Below are 23,949 nucleotides of genomic sequence, written 5' to 3' on the forward strand. Positions count from 1 at the left end.
AATATGCAACTAAATAATAATGCAAAAAAAAATAACAAGGGCAGTTTCGGACTGGGCTCTTGGGGTGGGGTGTGCAGACTGAGGCCAAGAAAAGACAACTCGATAGCCATAAGCACACATAAACATGTTACACAGACACCACCAAAGTTGTGACCCAGAAAAAAAAGGGGGGGGGGTTATTTAAAAATAATAATATAAAGGTCGGTCGACTCTTGGGGAGGGGGCACCAAAAAACTCGATAGCCATAAGCACACATAAACATGTTACACAGGAAACACAGAACTTGCAACAACAAAAAAATAAAGGGGGGCGGGGGGTTAGTTTCGAACTGGACTCTTGGGTAGGTTGTCCAGAGTGAGGCCAAAAGAAAAAATGTGATAGCCATAAGCACACATAAACATGATACACAGAAACCACACAACTTGCAACAAAAAAAGCAGAGGGGGGGGGGGATAACAAAAAACTGTTTCGGAATGGACTCTTGGGGATGGGGTGCAGACTGAGGCCAAGAAAAAAAAAACTCGAAAGCCATAAGCTCACAGAAACCACAACACTTGCAGCAAAAAAAGGGGGGGGGGGGTGTAAAAAAAAAAAAAAGGTCAGTTTCGGACTGGGCTCTTGGGGAAGGGGTTCAGACTGAGACCAAGAAAAAAACAAACTTGATAGCCATAAGCATATGTAAACATGTTACACAGAAACCACAATACTTGCAACAAAAAAGGGGGGATGCGGGGGGCGGGGGGGTTTTCAGACTGGACTCTTGTGGAGGGCATCCAGACTGAGGCCAAGAGAAAAAATGTGATAGGCATAAGCATACATAAACATGTTACACAGAAACCACAATACTTGCAAAAAAAGGGGAAACATGTAAAATGTGTTTCTTCAAAACTTTTGACCCATCTTCCGGTAAATTAAGACTGAAGCAATCGATCCTGTGTCAGAGTTCAACAAAATTGTCAGCATAATTTAATACAAAAAAATGTGTTCAATAAATTCAAACGCAAAAAAATAAGTTACATACATTTAGTTTAAAGAAAAAGCTTTCGTCATAAAGACACACATTAAACTTCATTGAACAATATTACTGTGTAAAACAGCACATTTGTCAATATAAACTAGTATCAAATAATTATAGTTGCATATTACTTACACATACAAAGTCTCAGAGGCACAATTAGAAAGTATCCAGTAACAAACGTGTCCGCACCATTCAATTAACTGCATCATAAGCTTAATTACATGATACATTGTGATGAGTAAGTGTAATAAAGACCCAAATAAACCTCCATAGGACACCTATTACGCATGTCTAGCTCATGTGCTATTGTGTGCTTAGCTGTCGTGTAGCTGCCAGCTACTAAGTAGCTACTAAGTAGACTATAGCCACGCATGTTTACCTTTTGTAAATGACTTTAGCAAAATATAATAAATTGTGTGTTTATTGAAGGACATTAAGATGTAAGATATATGATACCTGCTTGTTCTAAAGCTGATATTGGACGGTATCAATAAGGTGGTGGACCTCAGTAAAAGGGTGTATTTGCACGTTTAGTCAGTCTGGACAACACATTGTGGTTAATGAGACTGAACTTTGTTGTTGTTTTGGCGGAGGATGTTTTTGCCACACTGGCCATCTGCTGCTGACTCCAAACAACAAACTCCCCTCAGCAGGATCTTAAGACCAGGGGCCATTCAGGTCCAGGTTCTGTTGTCGTGGATTATAAAGCAAATTGTAAAAAAGAGCAAAAGATGCAACAAGTTGAGCGAAACAGGCTGCTCATCAAGTTTCTGACCATTGCCTTGGCAAGTGAAAGTAGAATCCTACTTCCTGTCACCTTCTGACATTTAGTGTCATCATGGCCTCCTGCTGGCAAAAATATGCTCTGTCTCTGAACAAAGTGTTGTGCTGCACAAACAAAACCTTTTCTACACGCCATCGCTGCCAAAGTCACACAGGTTTTAACATGATTCATCAATGATGCTGAAGTTTGCAGTATGGACCTACCTTTAGGTTGAGAGCACTCTTCTTCTTCTTCTTCTTCTTCTTCTTCTTCTTCTTCTTCTTCTTCTTCTTCTTCTTCTTCTTCTTCTTCTTCTTCTTCTTCTTCTTCTTCTTCTTCTTCTTCTTCTTCTTCTTCTTTTTCTTCTTCTTCTTCTTCTTGTGTTCTTGTACTTCTCCTTCTTTGTCTTCTTCTGCGTGTTCTTCTTCTGTTATGTCATCTTCTTCTCCTTTTACTACTACTTCTTCTTTTACTACTACTTCTTCGTCTTCTTCTACTACTACTTCTTCTTCTGTTATGTCGTCTTCTTCTCCTTTTACAACTACTTCTTATTTTTCTACTACTACTACTTTTTCTTCTACTACTATTACTTATTCTTCTACTTCTTCTACTTCTTATTCTATTAAATTCTTCTTATTATTATTATTATTATTCTACTACTACTTCTTATTCTTTTACTACTACTTCTTCTTCTACTACTTATTGTTCTTATTCTTTTTCATCTTCTTCTTCTTCTTCTACTACTACTACTTATTCTTCTTATTCCAGTTATTGCTCTGCTTCTTCTTCTTTTTGTTCTTTTTCATCTGATTCTTCTGTTACGGTGTCTTCTTCTTCTACTACGACTACTACTTATTCTTCTACTACTACTTCTTCTACTACTACTATTACTTCTTCTTCTTCTTCTACTACTACTTTTTTTTCTACCACTTCTTCTTCTACTACTACTTCTTCTTTTTCTACTACTTCTTATTCTACTACTACTTCTTCTACTACTTCTTCTTATTCTACTACTATTACTTCTTCTTCTTTTTCTAGTACTACTTTTTATTATTATTTTTCTACTTCTTCTTCTACTACTATTACTTATTCTTCTTCTACTACTACTTCTTATTATTATATTTCTACTACTTATTCTACTACTACTACTTCTTCATCTACTACTACTTCTTATTATTATTGTTCTACTACTTCTTATTCTACTACTATTACTTCTTCATCTACCACTACTACTACTTCTTCTTATTATTTTTCTACTACTTCTTATTCTACTACTATTACTTCTTCATCTACTACTACTACTACTTCTTATTATTATTTTTCTACTACTTCTTCTTCTACTACTACTTTTTATTCTTCTTCTACTACTACTTCTGCTACTTCTTGCTCTACTTATTCTTTTTGTTCTTCTTTTTCATCTTCTACTTCTTCTACTTTGTTTTCTTCTTCTACTTTTTCTTCCATGACTTCTTTAACGTTCTGATTTTAAATGTATAATCAATTTATATGCTTATTCTTCTTCTGTTTTGTCGTCGTCTTCTTCTACTACTACTTCTTCTTCTTTTACTACTACTTCTACTTCTTCTTGTACTACTATGTATTCTTCTTCTACTACTACTTCTTCTTCTTTTACTACTACTTCTACTTCTTCTTGTACTACTATGTATTCTTCTTCTACTACTACTTCTTCTTCTTCTTCTACTACTTCTTCTTCTTCTTCTTCTTCTACTACTTCTTCTTGTACTACTATTTCTTCTTATTCTGGGTCGTTTTTTTTATAGGGTGCCATTTGGACTTCATAACTTGTAAAAAATAAATAGTTGATTTACCAATATTTTTATGTTCTATTGTATACATGACATATGTAACTTGCTGAAAAACATATTGGTCGAACTCAGGCACCTAAATCATAGTATATTTAGCTATATTAATGAGAGGTGACACACGGGATATGTCCACTCTGTTAAGGACATATGCATAACAGCATACATGTGTTTTCAGTGCATGATTGCCTGTATAATGACTTTCCTATATGGATTGTATATCCCTCACTCTAAGCAGAAATCGTAACACTTCACACTGAAAAGCATTAACACTGTACTTTTAACACCAATGTATTTGCTGTATATGATATTTTGCAACAGCAGTGATGATTAACCAAGAATTATGAAAGAAACTGCTGTTGAATGCATAATAGCACTACATATACATTGTGATAAGTCAACATTACTATATACATGTCCACTCTGTTAGGTTGATGTCCACCGTGTTAGTTGAATGAGGCTAACACGGTGGACACTAACACGGTGGACATTTTGAGCTAAAGTTAGCCTTCAGCCTGCCTGTGTTAACATAACAGCTAGCATGGACTTGAATAATTGATAAGAAATCTATAATTTCACACAAACATGTTTTGAAAAATTTCAATTTGATTGATCTCCTTATTATTTAGGCCTAACAGAGTGGACACGTTATGTTCAACCACATTAAATTCACTTCATAAAAACATCAACATCAGATAGTAAGAGAGCTAAAAAACCACACAGCTTACCAGAGTTGAGTTTCCCGCCACTGGTGTGATGTTACCTGATGAGAATGATGTCACTGACAAATGTGGTTGTTTTCTTAAAGGGACAGTAACGCAACTTAACAGAGTGGACAGCGACCACAGGGACAGACATAGAACCTTATTTTTTTGTAATTCTTTTTACGATTTTGATAATATACACCATATGACTAAAGAGAGCTTGTCTATGATAATTATATCATAACAAAAAAAAATTAAAAATATATGTTTTTATTTGTTATTTTCTAGATTAAAGTTGAATAAACAGCACCAGGGACATGGCAAAATCGCATAATAGAACTTTAACAAAAGCTTTAAAAAATATATATTCTAATGTTTGAAGCCCATATCACTGTATTTATGATAGACAACAATTTACCATACACAAAGAAACTAATGGAATGAGCAATTGTAAATATTTTGAGAAAATATGACATGATTTATACTGGGGACGCAAAAGGCACCATATAAAAAAAATGACCCTTCTACTACTACTTCTTCTTCTTCTTCTTCTACTACTACTTCTTCTTGTACTACTATTTCTTTTTCTTCTACTACTACTTCTTCATATTCTTCTACTACTACTTTTTCTTCTTCTTCTTCTTCTACTACTTCTTCTTGTATTACTATTTCTTCTTATTCTACTACTACTTCTTCTTCTTCTTTTACTACTACATTTTCTTGTACTACTATTTCTTCTTCTTCTACTACTACTTCTTCTTCTTCTTCTACTACTTCTTCTTCTTCTTCTACTACTTCTTCTTGTACTGCTATTTCTTCTTATTCTTCTAATACTACTACTTCTACTTCTTCTTCTTCTTCTTCTTCTTCTTCTTCTTCTTCTTCTTCTTCTTCTTCTTCTTCTTCTTCTTCTTCTTCTTCTACTACTACTACTACTTCTTATTATTATTACTCTACTACTACTTTTTTTTCCTTCTACTTCTTGTTCTACTTCTTCTTCTTTTTGTTCTTCTTTTTCATGTTTTACTGCTACTTCTTCTACTTTTTCTTCTACTACTTATTTTTGCGTTCTGATGCTAATTTTATAAACTTCTTATAATCCACCGGCACAAAATCCAAATACTAGATGTCAATGTTTTGTTGAGGAGAGTGGAATTGTCCTCTGCCTCCTAGTTATTGTGGTGAAAATTGATTTTGGAGCAATAATTTTGCCTCTTGTTTAAGTTTGGTGTGAACCTGCCCTTAGTTGTGTTCTTAAAGCAACAGTAACTTTAGAATCGTCCCTCGTTTATTGTGGCTAGTTGGTTCTAGGCCTGACCGTGGTGAACACATGTTTGCAAAGTAGGATTGTTATCAATAAATACAATATTGTCATCTATAAAGCATAAAAAACTGTTTACAACCATCTAAATGAGGAATGTCTAAAGTGCGGCCCAAAGCATTTTTTTAACGACCTGCGGCACATTCTAAAAAATACCAGTACAGACAAATCATAAAAAAAGTGGAATAAAAGAGCAAACAGGTGAAATGCAATGTGAAACAGTTGCATTGTTGACACTAATAACACAACGCTGCCATGCAGGCTGTTTTTTTTCTCTTTAAAACTGTTTTTGCTCAAGAAATAATAATGCATCAAACAATCCTCGCAGTAAATTGAGAAAACCCGCACGTCGTGACACTATTCGTCAATTTAAAATTTTCATTTTGTGTTGGGTTTTTATCTGTTAGTTGTATTCCCTTTTTGTCATAGAAAACATGTTTTTTTATGGCAAAAGCAATATTTTCCACCAAAACATATTTCAAAGTGGAACATTTGATGTGAAATAATTGGAGCCTTCAATAAGTCCAACATTGATTTTGATGCATTATTATTTTTTAAGCAATGACAGTTTTATTTTTTAAAACAAAAAATCACACTAAAATTCTCAGGGATCCAAAAGGGTCCCACGCATTACAAGTGTTAAAAATAAGTAATATATTATTTGTTTTTTAAATATAGTGCTTAAATCTTTACAACAACTTCAGATATTTTTGTCCATTATACATTTTCATTTTGTGTTGGGTTTTTATATGTTAGTTGTATTCCCTTTTTGTCATAGAAAACATATATTTTTATGGCAAACACAATATTTTCCACCAAAAAATGTTTCATAATGGAACATTTGATATGAAATAATTGGAGCCTTCAATAGGTCAATATTTCATAACATAATTGATTTTGATGCATTATTATTTTTTGAGCAATGACAGTTTTATTGTCAAAAAAAAAAAATCACACTAAAATTATCAGGTATCCAAAAGGGTCCCACACATAAAAGTGTTTAAAAACATAAAGTGTTTAAAATAAGTAATACATTATTTATTTTTTACTTATAGTGCTTAAATCTTCAGAGAAACTTCAGATCTATTCGTTGATTATACATTTTTATTTTGTGTAGTTTTTTTTTTAGGTTAGGTGTATTTCCTTTTTGTCATAGAAAACATATTTTTAATGGCAAACACAATATTTTCCACAAAAAAATATTTCAAAGTGAAACATTTGATGTGGAATAATTGGAGCCTTCAATAGGTCAATAATTCATAACAAATTGATTTTGATGCTTTATTTTTATTTTTTCATCCATAATAGTTTTGAAGTGAAAAAAAACGTATATTATGTCGGCTTTGTGTTATCAGAGTCAACATTGCAACTTGTTCTCCTTAAATTTCACCTATTTGCTCTTTTATTCCACTTTTTTGTACTAATATTTTTAGAATGGACGCACTTTGGACACCCTTGGCATCAGACATAAGTAAGACTTAATTTGGGCTGAAATGTATGTTTTGAAAAAAAAAAAAAAAAAAATGCTATATAGAAAAGAAAATATTGTAAAATACTGTAACGAACTAGAATTTTCACCAGCATTGAGATGACATTCACAAACATATCCGTACAGTGAATTATTATAATTATATAATAATATCACCACCTACTTTACATGGGTAAGTGTTGGCACTCTCATAAGTCAATGTGAACGTTCCTTATTGGTCTGTTTGTCCTTGAACAAATGCACATTTTGTTAGTTTCACTTCGCGACTGAAGGGGGAGCCCTGGAGCAAAACAGTACGAGATCTCGAATTCCAGCGCACGCCGTGTTCATTTATCACCAGTGATGTGTTGACGCTCGTCTAACGTGTCTACCCAATCAAGTGCGTGTGCGTATGCGGGTGTGTGCGTGTGTGTGTGTTTATTCGGACCTTGCTTCATTCAGGTACATCTTTGCCACCACCGGCTACGGCATCGCGCTGCAAAAAGGCTCGTACTGGAAGCGACAGGTGGACCTGGCGATTCTGGCCATCATCGGAGACGGTGAGGAACGCTCGCATGCAAAGTGTTGCACTCTCTCTCTCTCTCTCTCTCACACACACACACACACACACACACACACACACACACACACACACACACACACACACACACACACACACACACACACTTGAGACCTCAGAAAAGTGCCTCCCTCTTTAGGACCACTCTTTCTAGATATATAAAGATGTGTATTTACAACATTAATAATATATACAAACTATGCAAATATAAAAAAGCTTGTGGTGAAAAATGAGTTGGAATTTCACAAGAAAAAGGTCACAATTTCACAAGAAAAACTTAGAATATTGGCAGTGTTCTAATAAAAGTTGTGATTTTACTCAACGCAAGTCTAAATATTGCAAGAAAAACTGACGTTTGTGCAATATTATGATAAAAGTTGGAATTTTATTCAATAACAGTCGCAATTTTACAAGAAAAGCGATACAAGTCAGAATTTTTTAAATGTCAAATGTCACCATTTTGCATTAAAAAGTAATCATTTCACATAAAAAAGTAATAATTTTACGAGAAAATCTGAACATTTCTGCATTATTATGATAAAAGTTGAAGTTTACCCAATAACAGTCGCAATTTTACAAGAAAAGCTTAACATTTTAGCAATTTTATGGAAAGAGTCGTCATTTTACACGACAAAACTCACAATTATATAAAAAAACAGTCAAATGTTGGCAAATTTATAATAATCATCGGAATTTCAAAAAATGTCACTATTTTACCAGAACAACCCAAAAATTGGCAATATTGTGATAAAAGACATAATTGTATATGACAAATGTCACCATTTTTCATAAAAAAAAGTAATAATTTTACATAAAAAAGTAATAATCGTACGAGAAAATATTGCAATATTACAGAAGCAGAAATAATTTCAGAAATTGCTCCCAATTTTATAAGAAAAAAAGTCGACACATTGTGAGAAAAAGACTGCTCTTAGTAAAACAAAAAATATTTAGAGTTGTTTGTGTGTAATTGTTTTTTATTCTTCAATATTTACTTCAAGTTATCACAGTATGTCTCTATATACATACATATTTTTTTATTTATTTTAATACATTTTGGCCAAAGAGGGCGCATTTCAAATGTCTTGCACACACTTGTTATTTCATATGTTGACCAGAGGGGGAGCACTTTTGAAAGCGACACACAGTCAATTTGAAAAATCCCTCCTTTTTGGGACCACCCTCATGTTGATAGATTTCACCACCAGGGGTGCAAATGAGACATTCTCTATTAAATGCAATGCTTTTCTGTATTGGGACCATGATTTATGTCATCTCTTGTTCACCGGTCCAAATATGGAAGGTACTTTTCCCTGTTGATGTCTCAAGAAGGGTAGAAATACAAGAACACACACACACACACACACACACACACACACACACACACACACACACACACACACACACACACACACACACACACACACACACACCCACACAAAGTGTAGCCTGGTCTGCTGACAACACAAAAGCGAGGCAGTGAAGTATAAATAGGCGTTTGATGTTATTCTGGACAAAAAAAGGCTTCTTTAAAGCGAGGAAAGTAGGCAAGGACTTCTAATAAATCCACCCCTACACCACTAGGTCTGTGTGTCTCTTACATTCGCACAATTTAATTCTTTTATTACCTCAGCCTTACAGGGGAACTGCACTTTTTTTGGAATCATTCACAATCCTGATGTAGGACATGAACACATACGTTTACACAAGTATATATAAAATGTAGTGACAGACACCTTCATAATAATATGTAATATGTACAATATACACACTGCAAGTATATATATAATGTAGTAACATACACCTTCATAACAATATGTAATATGTACAATATACACACTGCAAGTAGGGCTGGGCGATATGCCCTTTTATTAATATCTCAATATTGTTAGGCCATGTCACGATACACGATATATATCTCGATATTTTGCCTTAGCCTTCAATTAACACTTGATGCATATGCATATAATCACAGCAGTATGATGATTCTATGTGTCTACATTAAAACATTCTTCTTCATACTGCCTTATTATATGCTCATTTTAAACGTTCATGCATAGAGGAGAATAACAACTAAGTCAATTTACCAAAATTGTATTTATTAAACAGTTATTAAGCAGTGGCACAAACATTCATGTAGTTTCCAAAACAAAAAGTGCAAGATTGTCAGAGACATTTTAAAACAAGCTATTAGTGCACTTTTGTGCATGATGACATTTCAAAACAACACTAAATTATAGTGCACTTTTTGTACAGAACGCCACTCCAATAGTTAAAAACAAATAAAGTGCACTTTTGTGCATGATGTCACACAATATATTTAAAAAACTGTAAAATAAATAATGAGCTGCATAATAGGAAATCAAATAGTGTATGTCCTTCACTATGTGGTAGGTTACTGTGGACGTTATCTCCTTCTGTTAATGACTATTTTTTTCATACGGTGTTGATGTGGAAATGGTTGCTTGGGCATTTTGTGGGTGTGGCACCGAACAGAGATGTTGACATGCGGAGTTTCAAGTACTCTTCATTCTCTAGCGGGTGACTTTTCAAACGATGGAACAAATTAGCAGTGCAGCTACTTTTTGTAGCAACGCTTTTGCCGCATACTTGACATATTACGGTATTCTGTTCAACATCTTCCCGCTTGAAGCCAAACCACCGCCAGACGATGGACCCCTTGCTGTTTTTCTTGGAATGAATTCTTCTTTCATTTGTTACCAGATTCGCACCTTCTCTCTCTCGTATTACCACTCACACCACTCCGCTAGCATCACAGCTAACGTTACCCATGCCGCTACCTCTCTGCTCCGCGAGAGCGTATGAATTTGCACGCGCGACAGTATGTGACGTACGTAAGAAGGTGCACTTGTTTTATGTCTCTGTGAGAAGGAGAGACAAGAAAGAGTGAGAAATGCCTGTAGTGTAATGCCCGCAGCTAAAAGCAACTGCGTGAGAACTTATACTCGAATATCACAATATAGTCATTTTCTATATCGCACAGACACAAACCCGCGATATATCGAGTATATTCAATATATCGCCCAGCCCTAACTGCAAGTATATATATAATGTAGTAACAGACACCTTCATAACAATATGTAATATGTACAATATACACAGTGCCAGTATATATATATATACATATATATATATATATATATATATATATATATATATATATATATATATATATATATATATATATATATATATATATATATATATATATATATATATATATATATATATATATGCACCCATCTATACATTTCCCAAGTTCCATGGGCATCAGGAATTCTGGACTTTAGGTTTTGTAGTCACAAACAAACAAAACAACTAACAAAACAGGGGTTGAAGTAATCCGTTTTGCCTTGTTGGAAGTAACAATAGTCCAGTAACATGCATCCAACCATCCACCAAACGTGGCTTGTCCTCAGAGTCACAAGTAAGCTGGAGCCGAACACCCAGTTATTAATCAATCAATCAATGTTTGTTTATATAGCCCTAAATCACAAGTGTCTCAAAGGGCTGCACAAGCCACAACGACATCCGCGGTTCAGCGCCCACATAAGAGCAAGGAAAAACTCACAACTCAGTGGGACGTAGATGAGAATGACTATGAGAAACCTTGGAGAGGACCGCAGATGTGGGTAACCCCCCCCCCCTCTATTGTGAAAGTCCAGTCCATAGTGGATCTAACATAATAGTGAGTGTCCAGTCCATAGTGGGGCCAGCAGGAGACCATCCCGAGCTGAGACGGGTCAGCAGCGCAGAGATGTCCCCAACCGATGCACAGGCGAGCGGTCCACCCCGGGTCCCGACTCTGGCCAGCCAGCCCTTCATCCATGGTCACCGGACCTGTGTCCCCCCCCTCCACAAGGGAGAGGGGGACAGAGGAGAAAAGAAAAGAAACGGCAGATCAACTGGTCCAAAAAGGGGGGTCTATTTAAAGGCTAGAGTATACAAATGAGTTTTAAGATGGGACTTAAATGCTTTTACTGAGGTAGCATCTCTAACTGTTACCGGGAAGGCATTCCAGAGTACTGGAGCCCGAATAGAAAACGCTCTATAGCCCGCAGACTTTTTTTGGGCTCTGGGAATCACTAATAAACCAGAGTTCTTTGAACGCAGATGTCTTGCCGGGACATATGGTACAATACAATCGGCAAGATAGGCTGGAGCTAGACCGTGTAGTATTTTATACGTAAGTAGTAAAACCTTAAAGTCACATCTTAAGTGCACAGGAAGCCAGTGCAGGTGAGCCAATATAGGCGTAATATGATCAAACTTTCTTGTTCTTGTCAAAAGTCTAGCAGCCGCATTTAGTTTAGGGTCTCCAAATAACCTAAAGTGGGTTTTTGGGATGATTGTGAAGCTTTTGGGATGAGACTCAGCAATTCCAGATCTGAGGCCCTCTGGGCTGGGATTGAGGTCTTATCCCAGGGGGAGAAGTCCCAAGTAGGCCTGGGCGATAAGGACCCAAACTGATAACGCGGTATTACGTTAGGTTTGGAGCCTCACTCTTGTGCGCGGGGATGAATGTAGCTGTCACTCGTTCACTACGGCTATTAAGTTTAAAACTACTTTTCAGCCATCCAGCCGCTATGCTAGCTTAGTCTGCAAGGGCTAAACATTTGACAGACCGAGCGAGCAGCAGAGAGGAGCTATTGCTAGCTGATATGCTAAGTTGCTAACAGAAATAAATAACATAAACCTGCTCAGTGACCTTGTGGTTAGAGTTCCCGCCCTGAGATCGCTAGGTCGTGAGTTCAAATCTCCCGGCCGAGTCATACCAAAGACTATAAAAATGGGACCCATTACCTCCCTGCTTGGCACTCAGCTTCAAGGGTTAGAATTGGGCGTTAACCACCACCACTTCTGCTCACTGCTCACCTCACCTCCCTGGGGGTGGAATAAGGGGATGGTTCAAATGCAGAGGGTAATTTCACCACACCTAGTGTGTGTGTGACTATCAGTGGTACTTTAACTTTAACTTTTAAACAGATGAGATTAGTGACAGTCGCAACAAGGAGATATGTAGGTTCTCGAGCAAATTGGTGTATGTGTAAATAAAGCTGTAGTCACTCACCAATAGTCACTTAAAGCATTGCATCACTTGGAAGTCGAGAAGTTAGCATTGCCCCGCCAAATAAAAAACAACAACTTTTATACGCATAGTGCGTCAGAGAAGCCTCCGTAAACACGCAAGGGGCATCAGGCGCAGAGAAGAGCAAACGGCCGTAAAAAAGGCACATCAAAAGACAACGGTATTGTGGTATTGTCTCAAATATATATGGCTTTCCAAAATATACCGGTATTAACTATGAAACTGGTATACCGCCCAGCCCTAGTCCCAATTATCTTTGGGTCTTGTTCAAGACATTGACAGACGAATCAGTCGTGGTGAAAAGAGAGCTGAGCCAGAACACAAAGCTCTCAATATACAGCTCGATCTTCGTTCTGGCATCACCTATAATCACAAGCTTTGGGTAGAGATCAATAAGCTACAAGCGACCAAAGTGAGTTTCCTTCATAGGGTGGCCGGACTCACTCTTGGAGGAGCTTAGAGTAGAGCTGCTGCTCCTTCACGTTGAGAGAAACAAGCAAAGGTGGCCTGGGCATCGACTTCCAAAGCCACTGATGCCTCTCCAGCCGGAAGGAGGCCCTGTTTTTAAACCTAAGACACACCTAAACAAGTCTTGGGAACTTAAAGAGGCGACTTAAAGACCTACAAACCCCACAACCAGTGAAGTTGGCACATTGTGTAAATGATAAATAAAAACAGAATACAATGATTTGCAAATCCTTTTCAACTTATATTCAATTGAATAGACTGCAAAGACAAGATATTTAACGTTCCAACTGGAAAAAGTTGTTATTTTTTGCAAATATTAGGTCATTTGGAATTTGATGCCTGCAACATGTTTCAAAAACGCTGGCACAAGTGGCAAAAAAGACTGAGAAAGTTGAGGAATGCTCATCAAACACTTATTTGGAACATCACACAGGTGAACAGGCTATTTGGGAACAGGTGGGTGCCATGATTGGGTATAAAAGCAGCTTCCATGAAATGCTCAGTCATTCACAAACCAGGATGGGGCGAGGGTCACCACTTTGTGAACAAATGCGTGAGCAAATTGTCGAATAGTTTAAGAACAACATTTTGGCCCCATGATGAGGTGGCGACTTGTCCAGGGTGTACCCTGCCTTCCGCCCGATTGTAGCTGAGATAGGCTCCAGCTCCCCCCGCGACCCCGAAGGGAATAAGCGGTAGAAAATGGATGGATGGATGGATTTCTCAACGAGCTATTGCAAGGAATTTAGGGATTTCACCATCTACGGTCCGTAATATCATCAAAAGGTTCAGAGAATTTGGAAAAATCACTGCACGTAAGCGATGATATTACGGACCTTGGGTCCTTCAGGCGGTACTGCATCAAAAAGCAACATCAGTGTGTAAAGGATATCACCACATGGGCTCAGGAACACTTCAGAAAACCACTGTCAGTAACTACAGTATGTCGCTACATCTGTAAATGCAAGTTAAAACTCTACTATGCAAAGCGAAAGCCATTTATCAACAACACCCAGAAACGCTGCCCGCTTCGCTGGGCTCGAGCTCATCTAAGATGGACTGATGCAAAGTGTAAAAGTGTTCTGTGGTCTGCCGAGTCCACATTTCAAATTGTTTTTGGAAACTGTGGACGTCGTGTCCTCGGACCAAACAGGAAAATAACCATCCGGATTGCAAAGTTGAAAAGCCAGCATCTGTGATGGTATGGGGGTGTATTAGTGCCCAAAGCATGGGTAACTTACAGATCTGTGAAGGCACCATTAATGCTGAAAAGTACATACAGGTTTTGGAGCAACATATGTTGCCATTCAAGCAACGTTATCATGGATGCCCCTGCTTATTTCAGCAAGACAATGCCAAGCCACGTGTTACAACAGCGTGGCTTCATAGTAAAAGAGTGCGGGTACTAGACTGGCCTGCCTGTAGTCCAGACCTGTCTCCCATTGAAAATGTGTGGCGCATTATGAAGCCTAAAATACCACAACGGAGACCCCGGACTGTTCAACAACTTAAGCTGTACATCAAGCAAGAATGGGAAATAATTCCACCTGAAAAGCTTCAAAAATGGGTCTCCTTAAACGGAAAGGCCAAGTAACACATTGGTAAAAATGCCCCTGTGCCAACTTTTTTGCAATGTGTCGCTGCAATTATTATTTGCAAAAATAAATGTAGTTTCTCAGTCGGAACATTAAATATCTTGTATTTGCAGTACATTCAATTGAATATAAGTTGAAAAGGATTTGCAAATCATTGTATTCTGTTTTTATTTACCATTTACACAACGTGCCAACTTCCCTCGTTTTGGGTTTTGTAGAAGTCACGGATTCCCTACTGATACTGCTGCCGTGCGACCTGGATAGACGGAAGTAGAAATGGTGTTTTTGGAAAGTGGAAGAAAACTGGATCACCTGGAGAAAACTTACAAGTACACTCAAGCAAATACTGCCCGTAATAATAATAATTATAATAACGTACTTGGCAAACAATGATTGCGTCCTGCACTTAATGCGCTACTTTTAAGAACCTTCCGCCATTAATCAAACCTCCAAAAGTTATGGCGGAGAAAAGTAAATGTCTATAAATCATAGCAACTGCCCCTGCAAGCTAAGCATCCCTGGCAAGCGTCTAATGAATGCACTAAACCTTTTATCATAATGCAATCATAAAAGCACTTTCTTTGATTAAATGATCCCCTAATTCTTTTTTCAGCCCCCGAGTCCTAGATTCTTCCAACTTTTGCAAAACATTTTTCAAAGTGGTTTCCCACTGAGCGCCCACTCACAGAGTTGAGCTGTACAGCTTTTATGGGCTTTTTTAAATTTTATTTGTTCCTATCATCACAGAGGACACCGAAAGAAAGGGAAATGAATTAAAGTTGTTTGTTTTGGGGGAAATATTAAAGTGAGACAGAGAAATAATAAGTCCTGAATGAACTGTTGCGGGAAATCAACAAAAGCTTAACGGAAAACTGCACTTTTTTCGGAATTTTGAGACAAGAACACATGTCTTTCTCTTTTCTGTGCATTCTAAATAGTGAACAACTGCTAGTAAGGTGCGGGTAAATGGGATTTTTGCGTTTCAAGCTCTAAAAAAAACCCCGGCATATTAACCAAGTTAAGATCGAGGAACTACTTTTTCTGGCGTAGTTACACATCCCCTTGCTCACGCTGTAAGTGAGTGACCAGCTACTAGCTAGCTTGTGCAGCTAATGACGTTGCTTGCAAAATTGATTGATTCTGAATCCAGAATCGATTCTGAATCTAATCGTTACCCACAATAATCAAATCGAATCATGCGGTGTCCAAAAATTCACAGCCCTGATAGAAAGCATTTTTATTATTCTGAATTTAGCAGCTCAAGGAGAGCACATGTGCTGAAAGATACAACCATCCCTCCAGTCGATATATTAAGTCAATGTTTTGTGTTCTTTTTTGAATAATTTTAGCAAGAGTGCTACATGATAATGCTGAAAGGCTCTCTCCCAGTTTGGCGTTAGTAAAATAGAAAGTGCTCTTTTCGCTGTGGCTGTTGCTCGCTGCTATGCACTTTTTAAAAATCAATCTGCTCAGGAAATAAATTATAGTAATGCCTAAAATAACCAGAATACATGTTGTCATACATGTTCCATTACCTGCTTACATAAAGTAGGTAAAAATATAAAACAGTGTTCGAGGCTTTTGGGTGTTTTTCCGCGGGCTTCATTGGTGAAGTATCGCATATTTGTATACCGTATCGTACTAGCAGTTGTTCACTTTTTAAAAGGTACATAAAAGTTAAAGATGGGTTGTTATCTCACATAAGGATTGTGAATGATGGGCAAAATTCTCCAAAAAGTGCAGTTTTTCTTTAGTTATGGCAACAAAATACACCAAATTTATACCAAAACAAGAGTCTTATTATTACCCTTTTGGAAGTGACTTATCAAGACATCAGACTATGCATAACTAATCCAGTGCTTCATGATAAGGGTGGAACGGTTGACAAAATCCACGGTTCGGAGGTTTTGTGACAGGGTTTTTGGTTCTGTTTAGCGCGCATTGTTGTTCTTTTTAACAGCCGAGAATACCATATGTCCCAATAATCCACCTTTACCACTTGTCAGTTGTGTTTTTTACAAAAAATATCTTATAAAATAAAGTTTAAAAATGGCTTGTGAAGCTCTGACACTTGAATTAGCATAAACAAAAAAATAGCTAGTGTGTGTATAACCTCATTATATACCATCAACATAAAATTATCAACCCTAGTTAGTTAAGTCAAAACAAAATGGCAAGGTCGTTGCTTCAAGATTCCCCTCGGGGACGGTTCAGCAAAGACGAAACAAACTCCTTCCTGTCAACAACACCTTGAAAGATAAACTCTGTTCCTTTGCCACACACACGAACACACACACACACACACACACACACACACACACACACACACACACACACACACACACACACACACACACACACCATTGACCATGGCTACATATGCCCACATTCTCCCACCCGCACCCCACACCCTTGCCACCGCTTCACCCCACCTGGTATGACTGAAAACAGTGCAGTGTCCCTGGATGCCTGCCCCCTCCTCTCCCGTTGCAAGTCTTGTGGTTTCTATGTAAACTGTTTGTGTGTGCTTATCGGCCCCAGTGTGTGCCTCCTCCCCCCATAGGAGCCCAGTCTGAGATTTACTTTTTTTTTTTTTTTTTTTACTCATCCTTCCCCAGAGTCTACCTTTTTCCCCACCTTTTACGGAGCGCCGCTCCTGTTCTCTAATTCTACAATGTTTGTCTAATGTTGAACGGGTTTGTGGTGAAAATGAAAGTGTGTTGTACTTGTTCAATGACAACAAAGAGCATTCCATACCATACCATACCATACCAAAAACAATGTAAACATGGTGATATTATATTTTAAATTTTGCCCTTTCTGATTTTTTTTCCATTTTAAATTACAGAAGTAGGATAAATAAGTAATACAAATAAAAAAGGTATGTTATAGGACTACATGGTTATTACTTTATTGAATTGTTCTTCGGGTACTCCGGCTTCCTCCCACCTCCAAAAACATGCACCTGGGGATAGGTTGATTGGCAACACTAAATTGACCCTAGTGTGTGAATGTGAGTGTGAATGTTGTCTGTCTATCTGTGTTGGCCCTGCGATGAGGTGGTGACTTGTCCAGGGTGTACTCCGCCTTCCACCCGAATGCAGCTGAGATAGGCTCCGGCACCCCCAGCAACCGGTAGAAAATGGATGGATGGATACTAGTAGTGGTAGTAGTTGTGCTACTGTCGTAGTAGGTCTCTACAGACACAGCTACAAGTTCCACTTTAATGTATGCCTTGAAACGTTGGTGTAGCAAGCAAATGCTGGACTCTACATGTGCCGCAATTGAAATTAGTCGAAATAACGGAACATTGATCGTCAGTTTTACCTGCGATGTTTGTCATTTTACAGGGACGGCGCTACACCAAGGCAAATCTGTGTATTTGGGATATGCATAAGTACCAACAAATTTAGATCAAACCGTGGAAACGTTGAGGAGATGTTTATGAAATAATCTTGCCTTCTTTTATACTTCCTCCAAATGAGCCGTTTTTGACATCCTCTTGGTAATGTCAGCTGATTAGATAAATAGATAGTACTTTTTTGATTCCTTCGGGAGAGTTCCCTCAGGATTGCATATTAACCGTATATGGTAGAAATGTTCCTGGGTTCAATCCCGGGCTCGGGATCTTTCTGTGTGGAGTTTGCATGTTCTCCCCGTGACTGCGTGGGTTCCCTCCGGGTACTCCGGCTTCCTCCCACCTCCAAAGACATGCACCTGGGGATAGGTTGATTGGCAACACTAAATTGGCCCTAGTGTGTGAATGTGAGTGTGAATGTTGTCCGTCTATCTGTGTTGGCCCTGTGATGAGGTGGCGACTTGTCCAGGATGTACCCCGCCTTCCGCCCGAATGCAGCTGAGATAGGCTCCAGCACCCCTCGCGATCCCAAGGGGGACAAGCGGTAGAAAATTGATGAATGTATGGATGGTACAAATGTAGCCACGTCTATAAGACCGCCCACAACACGAGAACGATTCGTGGCAGCCAATCGTCTCCATGAGTCCATCTTTACCAAGCTTAGTCTATTTTTCTGTGGCCAATCCCGCCTCTGGGTCCATCTCTCCAAACGCATATCAAATGTCAACCTCCAGCTTTGGCCTGCCCAATCACAGTGTGAATGCCGAATTGTTTGGCCCGCCCATAGGTGCGCTACGGCATGAGCTCCGTCCGTTGCCGTATGTGTCACCTTGGCACTGGAAACATTCGGGCTGTTGTTGCTTGTGGTAACTATTTTCTTTGGTCACATTTAGTTAAAACTACTTTTAATTCATGTGTGTGCTGTGTATCTTAACTGATTTTACTGAAAACGAAAATTGAAGTCATGAAACTGATTATTTTCTAAGACCCTCAAGATTTAGTCAAGGCCACCCCTTAGCCCCGGGAGAAAAAAAAATCCTGCGTAGAAAAACCATGTCAGGTCAACCAAACGGTTAAGATTCTTTTAATAACCACCCCATCCTTACTTCATAGTTGTTCTCTTATGAGAATTGTTAAAAAGATGGATTACTTTTATTCATCATGTAATGGGGAAATTATATGGTTGCAGCGCAGGTTTATACCGACAGTAACAGAAGTAAAACGAAATGAAAAACTAAAAATGAGTAATAAATAATACATATTGTGTATGGATAAAAATGAAACAAAAAACACTATCTTCATACCCGTATTGCACACCAAGAAAAAACAGCTTACAGGTCATCTGGAATATAATCAGAGCGCTTCGCTTTTTTCACTCTTTATGTTGCAACCCTTTTTTGTTTTTAAAATTGTAAATGTATTACGGATAAAAAAACTTTAAAAAAATCACAAGTACATAAGTATTGACAGCCTTTGCTCAGTACTTGATTGATGTACCTTTGGCAGATATTACATCCACAAGTTGTTTTTTAACCCTTGTGTGGTGTTCATATTGTTGTTACTCAGCCAGTGTTCGTGGGTCTGATGGACCCGTTGCATTTTGTGGCTTTTAATGCCTCACAATCAAACACGTTTATGTTAAAATACTGACTTATACCAAAAAACATCTGTAATGAAGTGCTTTGAGAGGCTGGTAAAGGAATACATTGTCTCCAGACTTTCCCCCACATTCGACCCATACCAGTTTGCTTATTGCCCTAACCGCTCCACAGAGGACGCCATCTCCTCTGCACTCCACCTGAGCTTAGCACATCTGGAAGGAAAGGACACACACGTGCGGATGTTGTTTCTGGACTTCAACTCGGCATTCAACACCATCATCCCGCAGCACTTTGTGAGCAAACTGGCCCCCCTTGGATTCAGTACCCCCCTATGCAACTGGCTGCTTGACTTCCTCACAGACAGACCCCAAGTCTGTGAGAGTGGGCAACGACACCTCCAGTGCCATCTCCCTGAGCACCGGCTCCCCCCAGGGCTGCGTCCTGAGTCCGCTGCTGTTCACGTTGATGACCCATGACTGCTGCGCCAGGTCCACTACTAACCACATTGTGAAGTATGCGGACGGCAGGACAGTAGTGGGCCTCTTCCGTGACAACAACGACATGGACTACAGGGAGGAGGTGAAACATCTGGTTGACTGGTGCAGAACCAACAACCTGGTCCTGAACGTCAACAAGACCAAGGAGATCATTGTCGACTTCAGGAAGCACCAGTCCAGCCACACTCCACTCTTCAGCAATGGCACAGCGGTGGAGATGGTAAGCAGCACCAAGTTCCTGGGGGTGCAGATAACTGACAATTTGACCTGGTCCTTACACACCGGAGCTCTTGTAAAAAGAGCTCAGCAGTGCATGCACTTTTTGCGTCGGATGAAAAGAGCACAGCTCCCTCCCCCCATTCTCAGCACATTCTACAGAGGCACTATAGAGAGCCTACTGACCAATTGCATCTCTGTCTGGACTGGAGCCTGCAGTGCCTCAGACTGGAAGTCTCTCCAGAGAGTGGTGAGGACGGCGGAAAAGATCATCAGGACTCCTCTTCCTCCTATCCAGGAGATCGCAAAAAGCTGCTGCCTGACCAGGGCTCAGAAAATCTGCAGAGACTCCTCCCAACCCCACCAAGGACTGTTTTCACGGATGGACTCTAGAAAGAGGTCCGCAGCCTCTGTAGCAGAACCTCCAGGTTCTGTAACAGCTTCTTCCCTCAGGCCGTAAGACTCTTGAACGCATCATAATAATCCCCTCAATTCCCTCCAAAAATGGATGAACTCGCTGGAATATAAAGACAATATAACATACATCCATAAACGTAGATGCATATGCAAAAGTGCAATATATTTATCTTTACAGTAATCTATTTATTTATATCTGCACCTTATTGCTTTTTTATCCTGCACTGCCAACCAGCTAATGCAACAAAATTTCATTCCTATCTGTACTGTAAAGTTCAAATTTGAATGACAATAAAAAGTAAGTCTAAGTCTAAGACCCACAAACACTGGCTGAGTCAAAACAACACGAACGTTGCATTGAAATTTCTCTGCCAGTTTCTGCATCCCACAGGGATTCTTCTTTTGTGTTTCTGCACCTGCGGTTCCCACACAAGGTTGCAACATTGTTTGTCAACACTGTCTGCGCTCATTTTGTCGCACATTTGATCCTCTGATGTTCTGTGTACCTACACTCTGTCCTCCTCTTGTCTAGGCCTGCTGTGCGTGTGTGTGTGTGTGTGTGTGTGTGTGTGTGTGTGTGTGTGTGTGTGTGTGTGTGTGTGTGTGTGTGTGTGTGTGTGGGCGTGTGGTACACAGAACATACATTTCCACACTTCTATTAGTCCCGGGTCCAGTGGACCCCGGACATCTTATATGTAATAGAAATGTGTATGGGGGGGGGGGGGTGTATGGTGTGTGTTCATTAAATATGTATTCTGATATATGTTCTTCACAGAAAATGAGCCAAAGCCAGTGAGTCTCAGTTTGAAAAATTAATTAATTGTATCCATCCATCCATCCATCCATTTTCTACCGCTTATTCCCTTCGGGGTCGCGGGGGGCGCCGGAGCCCATCTCAGCTACAATCGGGCGGAAGGCGGGGATTTTTCTTTTAATAAAAATCGAAAACGGGTCCCACAGACCTGAACACCACACAAGGGTTAATACGATGCCGCAAGCTTGGCACACCTTTCTTTGGACCGTTTCTCTCATTCCTCTTTGCCGCACCTCTCAAGCTCCATCAGGTTGGATGGGAAGATTTGGTTTTCATCCAGGATGTTTCTGTACATTGCTGCATTCGTCTTAGTCTAGTCAGGGAGGTGACCAAGAACCCGATGGTCACTCTGTCAGCTACAGCAGTGGTCCCCAACCTTTTTGTAACTGGGGACCGGTCAACGCTTGAAAATTTGTCCCACGGACCGGGGGGGGGGTGTTTATTTTTTTATTTTTCTATTTTTTTTTTTTTTTTTTGTCATAAAAACATACAATCGTGCGTGCTTACGGACTGTATCCCTGCAGACTGTATTGATCTATATTGATATATAGTGTAGGAACCAGAATATTAATAACAGAAATAAACAACCCTTTTGTCAGATATGAGTGTGAATGAGTGTAAATGGGGGAGGGAGGTTTTTTGGGTTTGTGCACTAATTGTAAGTGTATCTTGTGTTTTTTATGTTGATTTAATAAAAATAATAAAAAATATTTAAAAAAAAAAAATGTTTTTAAATTTCTTGTGCGGCCCGGTACCAATCGATCCACGGACCTTCAGCATTCGTCTGTGGAGAGAGGAGAACCAACCAGAAGGTCAATCCACCAATCAGGCCTGTATGGTAGGTTGGCCAGACGGAAGACATTTCCTAGTAAAAAGTTTACCAGACTGCACCTGGAAGACTCTCAGACCATGAGAAACTACATTTTCTGGTCTGATGAGAGAAAGATTGAAGTCTTTAACTTGAATGCCAGGCGTCATGTTGGGTGAAAACCAGGCACCGCTCATCACCAGGTCATTACCATCCTGACAGTGAAGCATGGTGGTGGCAGCATCATGCTATGAGGATGGTTTTCCGCGGCAGAAATTCGGAGAGAGAAAGATGAATGCAGCATTGTACAGAGACATCCTGGATGAAAACCTACGCTTCCCATAAAGGCTGTAACATAACAAAATGTGGAAAATGTGAAGCACTGTCAATACTTTCCGGGTGCACTGTGAATGCGTTGTAAAGTCTTATGGCTGCGGGTAAAAAGGACCTGTGGTAGTGCTCCTCTTGCACTGTGGATGTAACGGTCTAATGCAGAAGGAGCTACTCCGCAGTGTCTTCGTGCATGGAGTGAGAAAGATTGTTGACGTCAACATCCTTCGGTCGGTCACCTCCTCAATGCTGTCGAGTGGGCAGCCTTGGACGGAGTCAGCTCTCCCAATTCTTAGGTCAGCTCAGTGTCAGATTCAGGCTTCTGGGGTTAGAACAGCCGTTGGCAGGCAATGATGTCAACAACCAACAGCTCCCTAAAAGACACTCATGGACCCCCGACCCTGAGCCACTGATGGTGTGTCTATCGTTCTTTTCTTCTCAGGTGAAATGGAGGAATTAGAAGCGCAGTGGTTGACGGGCATTTGCCACAATGAGAAGAACGAGGTGATGTCCAGCCAGCTGGACGTAGACAACATGGCGGGGGTCTTCTACATGCTGGCCACCGCCATGGGGCTCTCCCTCATCACCTTTGTGTCTGAGCATCTCTTCTACTGGAGGCTCCGATACTGCTTCACCGGTGTCTGCACGGGCACGCCTGGTCTTCTCTTCAGCATCAGTCGGGTAAGGGTCGGGTTGGGACACAGATATTGTGGGTTGGCTTACATAGTTATGTTTAACATCTCGTCATCTTCAGAAACTCTTTGTACCCACCGAGCAGTCTGTCGATTCAATTAACTCCATGTCTTTTTGGCATCCTTTAACTGAGGTGCCAATTGCGGTGGCACAGCTAGGGGCCATTCATTGGTTGACCGAGTAGCGACAATTAGGTCTGTAAATTTTACTAATCTAATTAATCTAAACTCAGGTTTCAATTTGATGCCAATTCTTGGGGAGACAATTCGATTCATAATCAATTTTTCGTGTTATATCATTTGGTATATACATTAACAGTTACAGGGTACAAAAGCTCCTTTAGGTGGATGAAGCATGTACAATAG

The 23,949-nt window shown here is 39.4% G+C and overlaps 2 protein-coding genes across 3 annotated transcripts in view; both read left to right on the forward strand.

Annotated features, from left to right (window-relative positions):
• The window catches only part of grin2aa (glutamate receptor, ionotropic, N-methyl D-aspartate 2A, a), a 485,324-nt gene that overhangs the window by 455,745 nt on the left and 5,630 nt on the right, over positions 1-23,949 (forward strand). For both annotated transcript variants that reach the window (XM_062050498.1, XM_062050497.1), the window contains 2 exons: positions 7,560-7,657; positions 23,334-23,572. In XM_062050498.1, coding sequence (XP_061906482.1) covers positions 7,560-7,657; positions 23,334-23,572 — 337 coding nt within the window. The remainder of the gene's footprint in view (positions 1-7,559; positions 7,658-23,333; positions 23,573-23,949) is intronic.
• Positions 1,750-3,836, forward strand: LOC133652112 (uncharacterized protein DDB_G0271670-like). Its single transcript, XM_062050509.1, has 4 exons — positions 1,750-1,807; positions 2,018-2,159; positions 2,493-2,692; positions 3,294-3,836. Exons 1-4 carry the CDS (start codon positions 1,750-1,752, stop codon positions 3,560-3,562), a joined length of 669 nt encoding a protein of 222 aa, XP_061906493.1. The 3' UTR covers positions 3,563-3,836.

This window comes from Entelurus aequoreus, linkage group LG06 (assembly GCF_033978785.1).
Source record: "Entelurus aequoreus isolate RoL-2023_Sb linkage group LG06, RoL_Eaeq_v1.1, whole genome shotgun sequence".
Classification (NCBI taxonomy): Eukaryota; Metazoa; Chordata; class Actinopteri; order Syngnathiformes; family Syngnathidae; genus Entelurus; species Entelurus aequoreus.

Bases quoted from the DNA above. Each gene is read 5' to 3' on its own strand.
- LOC133652112 (XM_062050509.1), top strand. From the start codon at position 1,750: ATGCAACAAGTTGAGCGAAACAGGCTGCTCATCAAGTTTCTGACCATT. The intron at 1,808-2,017 runs GTGAAAGTAGAA...CTTTAGGTTGAG, and splicing joins TCTGACCATTGCCTTGGCAA to AGCACTCTTCTTCTTCTTCT. The intron at 2,160-2,492 runs TTGTGTTCTTGT...TTATTGTTCTTA, and splicing joins TTTTCTTCTTCTTCTTCTTC to TTCTTTTTCATCTTCTTCTT.